Source organism: Culex quinquefasciatus, chromosome 3 (assembly GCF_015732765.1).
Source record: "Culex quinquefasciatus strain JHB chromosome 3, VPISU_Cqui_1.0_pri_paternal, whole genome shotgun sequence".
Taxonomy (NCBI): Eukaryota; Metazoa; Arthropoda; class Insecta; order Diptera; family Culicidae; genus Culex; species Culex quinquefasciatus.
In genome coordinates this window covers 165,632,412-165,646,132 of record NC_051863.1, presented here as the reverse complement: position 1 = coordinate 165,646,132, position 13,721 = coordinate 165,632,412, and the positions used below count along the sequence as shown (strand labels likewise).

The window sequence follows — 13,721 nt, the reverse complement described above, 5'->3', positions numbered from 1 at the left end:
CATTAGATATTGTTTTACCCCCACCTCCCGTACTGCTGTCCTACGCATAATGGATTGCGATTGTACACGCTCCATACAAAAAAGATTTCGGCCGATTTCGACAATTTTTATTTTTTGATTTTTTTTATTTGGCTCAAACTTTGTGGGGTCTTCCCTATGACTAAATAAGCTATTTTGTGTTGTTGGTTCACCCATACAAGTCTTTCTTTTTTTTTTTTTTTTGGCTGCTGTTCATACAAAAATGGTACGTAAATATTCCAACAGCTGTAACTTTGGAGTACATTTTCTGATCAATTTGGTGTCTTCGGCAAAGTGGTAGGTATTGTTGAGGTCTATTCAGAAATAAAATGGCACACGGAAATTTTTTAATAAACTTTTTTTTCACCAAAAATTTAATTTTCCAAAATACGTATTTTTTCTATTTTCGAGATTTTTTGACATGTTTTAGGGGACAAAAACCCACAACTTTTGAGCCATGGGTCAAAAAATCTGCCGCCGAGTTATAAATTTTTGAAAAAAATAGTGATTTTTGAAAAAATAGTGATTTTTGGAAAAAAAAATCATGCAACAGCAAATTTGACGTAATTTTTTAATGTAAAATTGAATTTACAATCGAAAAGTACTCTACAAATTTTTTGATAAAGTGCTCCGTTTTCAAGATATAGCCACCGAAAATCATGTACATGGGGCATTCCAGGTCAACTGAGTACACTTTTGGACTCGACCTTCACCGATTTGGATCAAACTTGGAGGGAACGTTCATCTGTTGATAGTTAACAAAAATCTAATTGAACCATCCCTCTATTTTTGGCACCATCCTCTTTTTTGACGATTTTCTAATAACTTTTTTTTCTTTTATTCATAACTTAGCAACTATTTGAGCAGAAGACTTTGTACAGGTTGCATTATATAGAAAATTGTCAAAAGAATTCGATAAAAATAAAATTTTGACCCTTAAATGCCCACTAATATTATATTTCAACGTTTTAAGAATTAAAATTCAGTTTTGACCAATTCCTTACCTTTTTATTTGATTTATTTTATCTCCATCGTATTCCCCTGAAATTTTACATAATAATCAATGTAGAACACAAACTAAAATGATCTATTGGCGAGATACAGCGTGATTATTATGTAAAATTGTTCGGGGAACACGATGGTTAAAAAATAAAACAATTAAAAATATATGGAATTGGTCAAAACTGAATTTTAATACTTTAAACGTTAAACTATAATATTATTGGGCATTTAAGGGTAAAATTTTTATTTTTATCGAATTTCTTGAACAATCTTCTATAAAATGCAACCTGTAGAAAGTCTTTTGCTTAAGTATTCGCAAAGTTATGATTAGAAGAAAAAAAGTTTTTTTGAAAATCGCCAAAAAGAGTGTGGTGCCAAAAATACAGGGATGGTCCAATAAGCACCAAGCTTGGGATTTTGTTAACTATCGATAGATGAACGTTTCCTCCAAGTTTGGTCCAAACCGGTGAAGGTCGAGTCCAAAATCTGGATCTGGAATAACCCACATATAAAAGATAATCCAGACCAATAGAGGAATTAAGGGGAACAACTCGTCTCTTTGTGATTTTATAGCCTTTCCTGAGCAATGTGTGACATTTTATTTTTCTCTCTCATACCAATATTCAAAATCACTTTTCTCAACGTAATTTAACGAGACGTAATGCGGTTTCTAATTCGCCTCTTGCGTTCTTCCATTGAAAGTTTATAAGAAAACAAAAAAAACGTCGGCGAATGTTCACGAACGAGGAAAAAAGAAGGAGTCTTAGCAAGAGAATGCTCTTGTTAGTGCATCTCCAGCGCTGGTGGCAAACAACGAAGCAAATCAAATTTGCATACGACGTCAACCCCACCGTGGTACCTGTTGCGGCAGCCAATTTGCTCTCAGTTCTTCGGAATTGTACTTTGCTACCGGGTATTCAGCCTGTTTGCTACCGCATCAAATGCAATTATGCACGGAAAAATCGAATCAAGCACGGAAAAAAATTAAAAATCAGAAAAAATTAAAAAAAAATACAAAATTTGGCAAAATTCTAAAATTCTAAAATTCGCAATTCGCAATTCGCAATTCGCAATTTTCAGTGTAAGAACGGGCCTTGACCGATCTTATGCACTAGGTTCCCGACGAACACGCACTGCCCTTACACCTACATCTCACCCTTGCTCTGAGTCAGTACGAGCAGCACGCTAGAACACGCTTTGAGTGTTCGTGCCAGGCATGCACACCTTCTTTCCGGTTACGCATTTTAACTCGGCCGGGGGTGGTACATTACGTAGGGTTTGATGTAAGTATAAACGCCTAACCATTTATAGTGTGCCTATCAACTTTCATTAAAGCAAAAACTGTTTTATTTTTAGTTTGAATTCAAAACTTATTGTTATTTACTGTGTTTTGTTTTCTCCTGAAATCTTCCCTATTGTTGAGTCTGTTTATCTGTTGCTATTTCTTTTGTCGCGGTGTTTTGTTACAATTTTTGGTCCTAAGCATGTTATAAAAGTTTACCAAAAATACAATAATAATATTTGTGTTAATCCTTTAACCATTCCATAAATTGAGTAAGGGCTCAAACCTCACTTGTTTTAAAAAAAGGGTAAAGATTGAAAACAATTGACAGTAAAAGAGAATTTATTTTATAAAAATCAAGTATCAATAGTAAGAGAATGATGAGCGTATTTTGAAGAATAAAAATGAGAAGCTAGATGTATTAGATGTAAAATTAGACAATAGTTAATAAATAGAGATACAAAACAAGCTTAGATTATAGTTATGATAATTTATAGGACAGATAAAGAATTATTAAATAAATTCGCAATGAAATCAAAAAAGATTAGACAAATGATAAATAGACCTGATATACAGTACATTCAAGAAAAGTATATTTCTAAGGAAAAAAAAAAGTTTGTTGTCAATTGATAGAAAAGAGTGGAAAAGCTTTGAGAGATAAGAGAATCAAATGTTAGTAAAATTAAAATCAAATGTTGGATATTAAATAGAAGAATCAGTGAAGAATTGGGAATCAGAAGAGCAAAATAAAAATAGGAGATAGGTGGTAGCTGTGAATGAAGAGAGGAAAAACCCCGTTGTGCGATGTTACAGGTACATCCACAGCAGTTGACTCAACATACTGCGAATCAAAACAATACCGTCTACAATCACAAATTACTTCCCTTTCCCACATTGTTGCGCCCCTTTCTTTTAGCCGTATCGACTCTGACCCGCGGTGGTCAAAGGTTTACGATCCGTTTCCACAGGCCACCAGCTAGGTCATCATGAAAACCAAGCCAACGTGGAGGTAAGAAAATAGGACACTCGTAAAGAACCAGAGCTATACTGTTCTGATCAAGATAATTCGGATGATCTAACAGAACTACGGATGTAGTTGTTCCTTACGTGGACGTCAACCGAAGAGCACGCAACAAGGTCAGGGCCATTGCATGCTCTTAGGTATCAATCCTTGGCCTGCAAAAAAAAAAAAAAAAAAAAAAAAAAAACTAAAATTCTAAAATAAAACAAAATATAAAAAAATAAAAAATTGAAAAAATAAGAAATTCAAAAATTAAAAAAATAAAGAAAATCTTTAAAAATTAAAAAAATACAAAAATCTAATTAAGTTTTAAATGATTAAAAGATTTAAAAAAAATTAAAAAAAAAATATTTTTTCTAAGTTAACATTTATAAAAATTCTTAAATAATTTAAAATTTTAATTTTTTTTAATTTAAAAAATATAAGGCCGTTGCAAATATTGTTCATAGTTTATGGGGCCGGGGCAATTACGAGATAAAATAAGAGAACTCACAAGTTATAGTGACGGTCACTACACCCACAGTGTGTTTTTTGGGCAACTTTAAGGAGAAAAAATAGTCATCGCTACTTTCAAATGTGTCTTAAAGGAAATTTTCTCAGCTTTCCAATGCTTCTAAGAGCGAAATGTTTCATCGAGAAATTTCTGAGATATCTTTATTTTAGGTTTTTTTGTTTTGAAATCCTTCACCATTTATTGGATACTTTTTAATAACAGTTTGGGAAACTTGTCTAATGAAGTGTTTTATATGTCATTAACTCATCAAAAAGTGCAAAATTATAAAAGAAACAACTTTGTAAAAGGTAGAAAATTGCTAAATATTAAAAAAAAAAGTTTTAATTGAGTTTCTGAATATGCGGGATTAATTCAGAAATTAAAATCAGAAAACCGTATTTAAATATATGTTTACAAGAATTAATAGATTATTACAAAATTTGTGTGTACAAATATCAGTCGTCTGCTCTGATTTAGCTTGGATTTAGCTGAAACAATCGAAATTTTTGCAGGTTTGAGATTGTTAAGGGTAATTAGATTTTTATGAATAAATATCATATTTCCTTAACCAAACATTATCCAGTTGCATGGATACCAAAACATGTTATTTACTTGAAATTGAACTACAAATTACTGTGTAGAGTTTCAGGAGAAATACATTTTATAAGTATGAAAGGTTTTTTTTAGTTTTTTTTTATGAAATGATCAAGTAATTAGCAATGTTATAGAAGTCTTATCTGTTTTAAAAAACGTTTTACAAGTATCTTGATTTTTTTTTTTTTCAAATAGATTGTAATGGAGGCTTCTGTTTGATTTTTTGATAAAATCCATATTTTGTTTTTGTTTCACCCAAAAAAAAGTTTATGAAGCTGTTTTCAACATTTTCAGTTGAAACACAAAATTTTAATGATATATATATATTTACTTTATATATTTTTACTTTATACCTATCAAAATATGACTTTTGAAGCATGCAACAGTAGTTTGTAGTACATTTCCGATTTTAAATCATGTTTTGTACCTATGTTTCTGGTTATTGGTTAAATCCTGGTGATATTTCCATTAACAAAGGAAATATAATATTTATTTATAAAAATGCAATAAAAATCTTACATCTGCGAAAAAAATTTTAGTATCAGCAAAATCAGAGCAGACTAGCAATTTTCACAATAATTATGAATAATCTATTTAATTGTAGTAAAAATTTCTTTTTAATACGGTTTTATATTTCTAATTACAGTCATCCCACATATTCGGAACAGTTTACAGATGGGCCAATGTTCAGAAAATCATAGAAAATTGATAATTGAACTTAATGATTCGCTTTTACCTTAATTTGAAAGCTTTTCTTGCGATCTTTCGAATGCTGTATCGAACAACTGCAAATTTTAACTTTTATATCAAGTTTTTGAAGAATTACTTTGACCCTTGAAATCCACAAATTCGGAACACTTTTTTCTTACGGATGTAAACAAACATTGGTTCTCCCCAGGAGCACACAATTTTTATAAAATAATGACTTCACGCACTGAAACCAACGAAACTCAAGCTTAGTTATGTTTTATGAATGGTCTGATAACTTTTTTTTTGTAAAAATATCAGTTGAATTCAGGTGTTCCAGAATTGTGGGAGGCACAATAACATCCCACAATCATGGAACAGGAAATTTGGAGGCAGAATTTTGCTGCTCTGAATAAAATAGTCTTGAAATGAAGTGTTTTGTTCAAAAAGTACTACTTTTACTAGTGAAATAGCAAGAGAATGTCCAAATGAAGGTCCTAAAAATAGTAGGGTCGACACAAAAGCTGCATTTGGCATGTTATTGACAAATTACCACGAAAGTGTTCCGAATTTGTGGGTGTTCCGAATATGTGGGATAAGTGTACTGAATAAATTCCACAAATATAATTTTAAAAATATTTAGCGTTATGAGTAAAAGACACATAAAACACAACATTTGACTAGTTTTCTGAACTGTTTTTAAAAAGTTTTCAATAAATTATTAAGGATTTTAAACAAAAACAAAAATTAAGATATCTCAGAAATTTCTCGATGAAACATTTCGCTCTTAGAAGCATTGGAAAGCCGAGAAAATTTCCTATAAGACCCATTTGAAAGTAACGATGACTATTTTTTTCCTGGTAAGGTTGTATTGTTCTAGAAAACACGCCGTGCACCTTGTAATGTTTTGATGCAGGACTCATAAAATAATAGTTTTTTTTATCACTCATTTACAACACTGCAAAAAATGCATGTAGGATGGTCACAAGATTTCGTTTTTTTTTTAAATTAGCGAACAGTAAAATGGTTCCGCCTTGACATAAAAAAAAACGATTCCGCTTTTGAGCCCCTTTATTCAATCCCAGGTATTGATGTAAAAAAAACTCTAGAAAAAAAAATAATTCAATCAAATAAGGCCGATGCAAATCTTTAAAAAAGTTTTTGTCCCTCGGCCCTGGCCGAGGTCAAGGGGGGGGCAAAAAAATAAAAAAATATAAAAATTTAAATAACAAGCCATAGTCTTCACATTTAAATGAAAAAAGTGTTTTAAAAATGCATTTTACACTAGTTCAGTTGTTTTGCAATCATTAGTTTTCAAAAAATCTAAGAACTGACAAAAACAAAAATTGTATCGAAAAAAAAGATTTTGCATCGAAAATTTTCAAAAAATCTTAAGATTTTTTAATAAACCCAAACATGCTAAAAATGATTTTAAACGCAGAAGAATGTATTTTAATTTGATTTCAGCTGGTTGCACTTGAATTTTCATTGAAATTTTTTAGCTTATTGTAAAAATATTTTTTTTGCCCCCTGATTTTTCGGGCCAATTTTAAAGGGGGGGGTGACAAAAACTTTTAAAAATATTTGTACCAGCCTAATTGGAATTGCGCAAAATAATGATAGCTTAAGATGTCACAAAAAGACTCACGAAAAATGTAGGATGGAGCAACTCTCCTAAAAAATACAAAAACCATTTATAAAAACTTTTTTTAAGTGCTCTAAACGTGAAAATTCTGTTTTCAGGAACAATTCATATGAATTAGCTTATATCTGTAAGCCCATACTTCGAATTGAAATGCTGTCAAAGGGAAACTTATAGGAAATTGGACGGGCTTTCTGGTCTCACATATAGAAATTGCCAAAAAATGGCTAAAACTTTCTTTCAACATTTTTTTTTTATTTTTAAAACCGCTGTAACTTTACGAGGATTGGGCTTAGGACAATGATCGATATGAAGACTTTTATGTAAAATTGTCTGGAAAATCAATTCCCGCGTTCGTTTTTTTGAAAAATTTGACGTTTAGAGCACAAAAATAGTTTAGTAAAAGATTTTCGTATTTTTTTTTTGGAGAGGTGCTCGATCTGAATTTTTCGTGAGTCTTTTCGAGACACAGCAATATATAAATTACGGTAAACAAAAATATTTGAAACACTTACGCCCTTCTCAAATTTCATTATCTAATGCAACTGGCTCCAAATACACAGAACTGGCTTATATAAGCGTAGGAGAACAGTCTACAAAGTTTCAGTTAAAGCGGAAAGGATCGAGAAAAAAGTAGCTTAAATTGTTTTGTTCTGGGCTGGAATTGCACCAACATAAAATTTTGTCAAGTTGTAATTTGTAAAAAGCAAAGTTTATATACTTCAAACAACAGTCAACGGCTTAGACATTTGTCTATGTTTCGTATTTTGGGCATCATTTTTTCAAGTCGAAGTATTTTGTTAATATCAGTTTATATTGCTCAGAACCCACAACGCCTGGCTGACCTTCATCGCATTCTTCCGATCGCCCAATACCAATAAACCGGCTTCGATTACACCAAACTGCACCACCAATCTATCTCCTCACACAAAACAAAACACAAATCTAAACACTGTAAATGTGCAACTACTACCAGAACCACCCAGCCAGCTAGTAGTGTCCCGATGTCATCGTCGTCGTCGTTGTCGCCTTCGTCCGCGGACGATTACTCACCTCTTTCGTTAGCAACCCGTCTATATTGGACAACGAGTTTGCACTGTCCCAAAACATGACGGCGGTGTTCCTCTGCTGCCTCTCCTGCTCCTAGTCTGATGCCGGTCTAGTCGGGTGATGGGCTACGCGGTATTCTAGAACACTACAGCTTAGTCGTCGCGGGACGGTGTGGCTTGCGGCCAACTCTCGTTGTCCAGATGGTCCTGCGTTTGCGTTTGGTGATTAATATCCTGTACACACTGGTTTTATTTTATCGATATCAACTTGAAACACTTTTGAATTATGAATTCCCCTCTTCCTTTCTGGCGCGCACGCGGTGATATAACTAGGTTTAAATTGTAATTTTCTGCAATATAACACACGTTGACGGTGATAGCACAGCACTGAAATGGAGAGAAAGAGAAAAAAAGACAACTGGTTAGTATTTAAGGAATCGCTTCTAAACAGAGCAAAACTTCGATCTCTACACGCTGGCCGTGGCCAGACATTCAACACGCACGCACGCACGCACGGGAAATTAATCGTCTGGGCAAAGCTAGCAAGCAAAACACTACGAACGAGAGCAAAAGAGAGTCACAGCAGCGCAACAGCGAGTAAGTATACAGCAGATAGATACCTAGCAGTGGAGGAATGCCTTTGAGGCTTATTTTAAAAAATCGAACCAGAAGTCAAGAATGAAATTACAGAAATACTACCCAGTCGGGCCACACACTACTACTACACAGGGAAATCAACCCCGGGGCCCCACTTGAAGACGTGACGTGACGTCACACCTTTGGCCAATCATTCACGATAAACGGTGTCCATTCAGAGAGCTGCTGGTGCTGGCACGTCATGGACGAACATCATCTTCGAAACGACAGTAGAGAAGTTGGTGAATGTGTTTTCTGCTGTACGACCGCATATAGAGGCAAGCTCGAACAAAAGCGATTTTTTTTCTTGGTCTTCCTTTGGTTTCTCATTTTTTGCCTGTTTTGCCCGTTCGCTGCTGACCGTGTACGCCACAGTGGTATAACGTCAAAAACACCTCGTACACAGCAACTTTCTTTCACTGAATTTCAGTAAAAATTTACTGAAATCTGCACTACTGAATCTTCAGCAAGTTTTTCAGTAAATAGTAAATTGCTGAAACTTCAGTTTCCTGAAACCAATCAGGATGACAGATGGTAAACTGGATTTTCAGTAAGTTTGAAAATGTCAAAATGACGTAAGAAAAGCTGAATTTTCAGCAATCGAAGAACTGTCAAATAAAACTGAATTTTCAGTAATTATAAGCTGTCAAAGTGAACTGAATTTTCAGTAAGCACGAATTGTCAAACAATACTGAATTTTCAGTAATTCTTTACTGTCAAACTGAACTGTGTCTTCAGTTAATCCGTATAGGCCTGGGTGAAACTGGAATCACTAAAACGGCCATAAACGGTCATACTTATTTATTAGTTGAACTCGTTAGAATGTCCTTTTATCCGAAAATGACCCGCAGAACCTGGAAATGTTCCGGTGGTCGGAGATATTCCAGTGGGTCTCTGGGTCAAAAATTGCCATTTTTGGGTCCCGCATAATTTTGTTACAGAACTCTAGGGAAAAATAAAAAAACGATCTTTGTCCTACCCGCAGCCAGTGCTGACCGTGGATTTTGAACCACCGGGGATTTTCCGGATTGAACGGGCAGGTTTCCTACCCCGGGGACGCGGATAAAATCTCAACTTACAACGGCACGCTTCGAGAACAAACTAAAATGGCGACCAAAAAGACTGGCAGAGCAAATGTCAGAAACATAAATAGACTGGCAGCAATGTTACTGATTTTCAGTAAATTTGATACGGTTTACTGATTTTCAGTAATTCCAAAAGACTAATGCTGAATTTCAGTAAAAATAGGATTACTGAAAATTTCCAGTAAACTTATTTACTGAAAACGAACATCAGAATTTGGTGTGTATAATGTTTGTAAACAGTTTACAGTACAACCATCGTATGTCGGCTTGTTTTTTCTAGGATAATATTGCACATTTATTTTGATAATTTTATGAATTCATAGCGGAATAGCATGTAATTCCATCGTCCACCTTATTTTGACATATCAATAATTAGACGTTGAATTAAAGCTTCTAGAAAGGTTTGGTTTTATTTGAATAAATTAATAAACAGCTTAATAAGAAGCTGTGAAATCGGCAAATTGAATAGAATTAATTAAGGTCGAAACTGGCTGGTTAAAGCCAAACATATGAGAATGTCTCCTATAATAAAACTGCATTTTATTGGGTTTTCAATGTATATTTTTAAACATTCTACAAAACAAAACAGTTGAATTAATTTTTGTATAATCCAATCCATGTATTGCACTTATATAAACTTATAAAATCACAGGTGAAGAAAAATAATAATAATAAAAACAATAACAATTGCGTTGCGGAAAGGAATAAAAGCACAGTCATTCAATATTCAGCTTCCTAGCTTTCGATACTTCAGCGGATTTCTTAGCTTTCCTTTTTGTTTTCCTCAAGAGTTTAGCTTCTTCGTTCATGGATTTGATTTTAGACCTTATTCGCAGTACGATATACTTATGAGTAAGCGCGACGCAGCAGTTTTCACAGAGAAATGAATCAATGTAGTTAAAATCAATTTGGTTTTCAATTTTCCTCATAACTCCTTCAGTGCTCTCCTCCAAAAACTTGTCGAAAAGTTGGTCAAACATACCGGAAATCATCGAGATGTGTTTTACTAAATTATCACTTACTTCAGTCGTATTTTCATGTTTCAGCTGAGATAGGAGGGATGATGTCTGGCCGGTTTGTTTGAGGTTATTGCTACAATTATCGTGTAGTATGGCTCCTGTAAGCCACTTAGCACTATATACAATATTGTGAACCCGCGGAATCTCGAAAATTTCCATTCGCGAGTTGGTGTAGATTTTATCGAATTTCGCTGGTGGATCTGCGTTTCTGGTCAATTTTAACTTACCAAAATCTTCTACGTTAACTATCGTTTGTGTCGAATCTGCTTCGCAATTTCCTGTGCCTTTGGTTTCCAGCATCTGATTTACGACGATTCCTCGGTACGTGGCTTTAAACAACGAACAGTCGGGATGACTGTTGTTGTAGTTTCTCATTCTTGACAACCCAAAAAAATTCTCGAGTTCGTCTTGGTTAAGGCGTCTTGTTTCCAGTTCGTCAAATCCATATGATTCGGACAGTTCTTCAAAGAGCATCTTCAGACACACAATGTTTTGAATCCAGCCATTGATAAAGGGTGGAGACCGGCTAGACTTCTTCAGGGGTTTTATGTGCTCCAGCTGTAAAGTATTTTATATTTTGATATACAATTGTGAAATATATTATGATCATTCAAATATTAAAACCAAAATAATGGTAGTACCTCTTCCAAGCTGTCACAGTGTGAATCAACGAATTCCAACTCTTCGAGATTTTTTTTCATTGAGTCCAAAAAATCCCAATGTTTGGAAATCTTCGTGATGGGGTGTCGATAGTCCTGTTTGTTGAAAAAATCTATATAAACTTAAATATTAAGTGTTTTGAGATTATTGCACTCGATAAAACAAAGATTGTTAGATTGTCTGATACAAATTCTAACACTTTTTTATCATTCCAACGCCCAAGGCCCCAAAAAAGTTGGAACGGTAACTTCAACTCGCTGGTTCTCGGGCATAACTCAACCAATCAAGATGTTTCTTCTTTCCAGTGATTTGTTAGGATGTCTAGATGATTCTAGAACTTTGCAGAACTTAATTTGATCAAATCTACATTTTTTGCGATCAAAAACATCGTTCCAACTTTTTTTTTTTACTGTCTGTCTACGGAGTAAAAGGAATGTGCTGGTAAATACTTGGAGGCATTTGTGCAGCCTTTAATCGCACAGTATCTTTGATACATTTCGACAATCTAGCTGCAACCGTCCTTTACACGTCGACCCGATTTTCTACTTCTAAATATGACAGCGCGGATTGTTTACATTATTTTCACGGTTGCGTTTATGCCCGCGCAAACGTGTTTACGCAAAGGGAGAGTCCTTTTATTACGTAAAACGTACTGAATTTTAATTTCTTTTCTTCCCCCTCGTTCTGTTAGTCAGTTCCCAACCAAACTGAAATTTAAAAGTTTATGTGAAGTTTAAATAAATCGTCAACCTCATTCTACGTTACCTTATTAAAGAAAGCTCCCAAAAGAAAAACGTTGGATATGAAAATAAATCATAATGTACGGTGATTTCTAAATCTATACCAAAATGCATCATGAAGCAACGGTCATTTCAAATACTATACCACTTAAGAAATATCAGATTAGGGAGCGGCACCTGTAACGTGCGTTATACAACTTTTTCTGGTATAATATCTTAAATTTACAGTGTAGTAACTTCAGGCATCCACGCTAGGCGGCGATACTGATGTTGACAAATTTTGGCACTATGTTTTGAATTCGAGTTGCCCGTATATGACGACCGGCTAACGACCAGACCAGAACCGCCGGGGAAGGTCACATGATTGAGTGTGAGGGAGAGGGAGAGAGAGAGAGGAGGAGAGAAGGAGAGAGAACTTGTGTTTGTGCAATTTGTGAAAAATAACAAACAGTTTATAATAATCAAGTTTGAACTGGCTTAAGAACAAATTTATGCTTATAATTCAAGCTTAAAAATTAGATCAGAAGAAAGCATTTTGGAAGAACTTGTGATTAGATTGCAGTACGTCCGAATATCCCGAACATGTATTGCAAAAAAAATAAGCGGCTAAGCCTACTGCGTTGGGTTAATCGCACGAGACAGATTTTGTGAACGAGTCACATTTCACAGAATCAATAGGGGAGGAAGGGTGCGTGGACTTAACGTACCATTTTCAATAGTTATTACACACCTTTATAAAACGACAGCTCTATAAATAGCAAAGTAACAAAACCACGAAAGAGAATGTATTTTGGCCCTATTATAGATAAACCTTTCGTCAAAAACGTTGCTTAATCCACCTTTAGGTGGGTGGTGCCTTCCTTACATTCATAAAGTTAATAAACTACAGAGCCTCAAAAAAGAGTATAAATAAGACTTATTTTTATCAAAATATCTGAGATCCGGCCTAAAAAAGTTAATAAATAACACTTAAGTGGTTATAACTTTTGATAGGGTTGTCAGATCTTCAACGTTTTAGGCTCATTGGAAAGGTCTTTTGATTAACTATACCAAGACAGGTCGCATGGTGGATCCGGACAACGTTTTCATCAAAATATTTGAGATCCGGCCTCCAAAAAGTGCATAAATAACACTTAAGTGCTTATAACTTTTGATAGGATTTTCAGATCTTCAATGCTCGTTAGAAAGGTCTTTTAAATACCTTTTTAAAAATGTATAGCATGACGGGTTCTCTACAAAGACCACCCTTTTTACAATCTTCCAGACTTTATTCGAAATCGTTTTTTTCATAATATTAACTAGGGTCTTGTGGGACCCCAAGACGGATCGAATGAGACCAAAACGGTTGAAATCGGTTCAGCCAATCCGGAGATAATCGCGTGCATATTTTTCGGTGCACGAACTCACATCCAGACACACGCACAGACATTAGGGTGCCCAGAAAAAATGACCCCCTGCTCCACAAGCGGAAAACGGTTTTTTGGGTTATTTTAAGCATACAGTATGTCAAAAAAGTATTTACACCCCTTGGGCAATATGCACATTTTGTGATGAAACATGTAAAAAAATTAAAGTTTGACAGGAACCTAGTACAACGTTTTGTTCAGAAACTCATGCCAAACGTTTTGCTACAAAAAGCTCATGAAAAGATGATTTCTATAAAAGTTATATAACAAATACTATTACGAAAATAAAAGGTGCAAAAAAGTTTGTACACCTTTCGAAAAATTAACATAAATAATGTTATTTGTTGACAAATCACCATAAATCCTGTCTCCCAACTCCAAATAGGC

At 34.4% G+C, this 13,721-nt stretch overlaps 1 protein-coding gene across 4 annotated transcripts in view; it reads right to left on the bottom strand.

Annotated features, from left to right (window-relative positions):
• LOC6053906 overlaps window positions 1–13,721 on the bottom strand; it is a 38,442-nt gene that overhangs the window by 17,946 nt on the left and 6,775 nt on the right. For all 4 annotated transcript variants that reach the window (XM_038259730.1, XM_038259726.1, XM_038259728.1 and 1 more), the window contains exon 3: window positions 7,793–8,175. In XM_038259730.1, coding sequence (XP_038115658.1) covers window positions 7,793–7,849 — 57 coding nt within the window. In that variant the 5' untranslated portion in view covers window positions 7,850–8,175. The remainder of the gene's footprint in view (window positions 1–7,792; window positions 8,176–13,721) is intronic.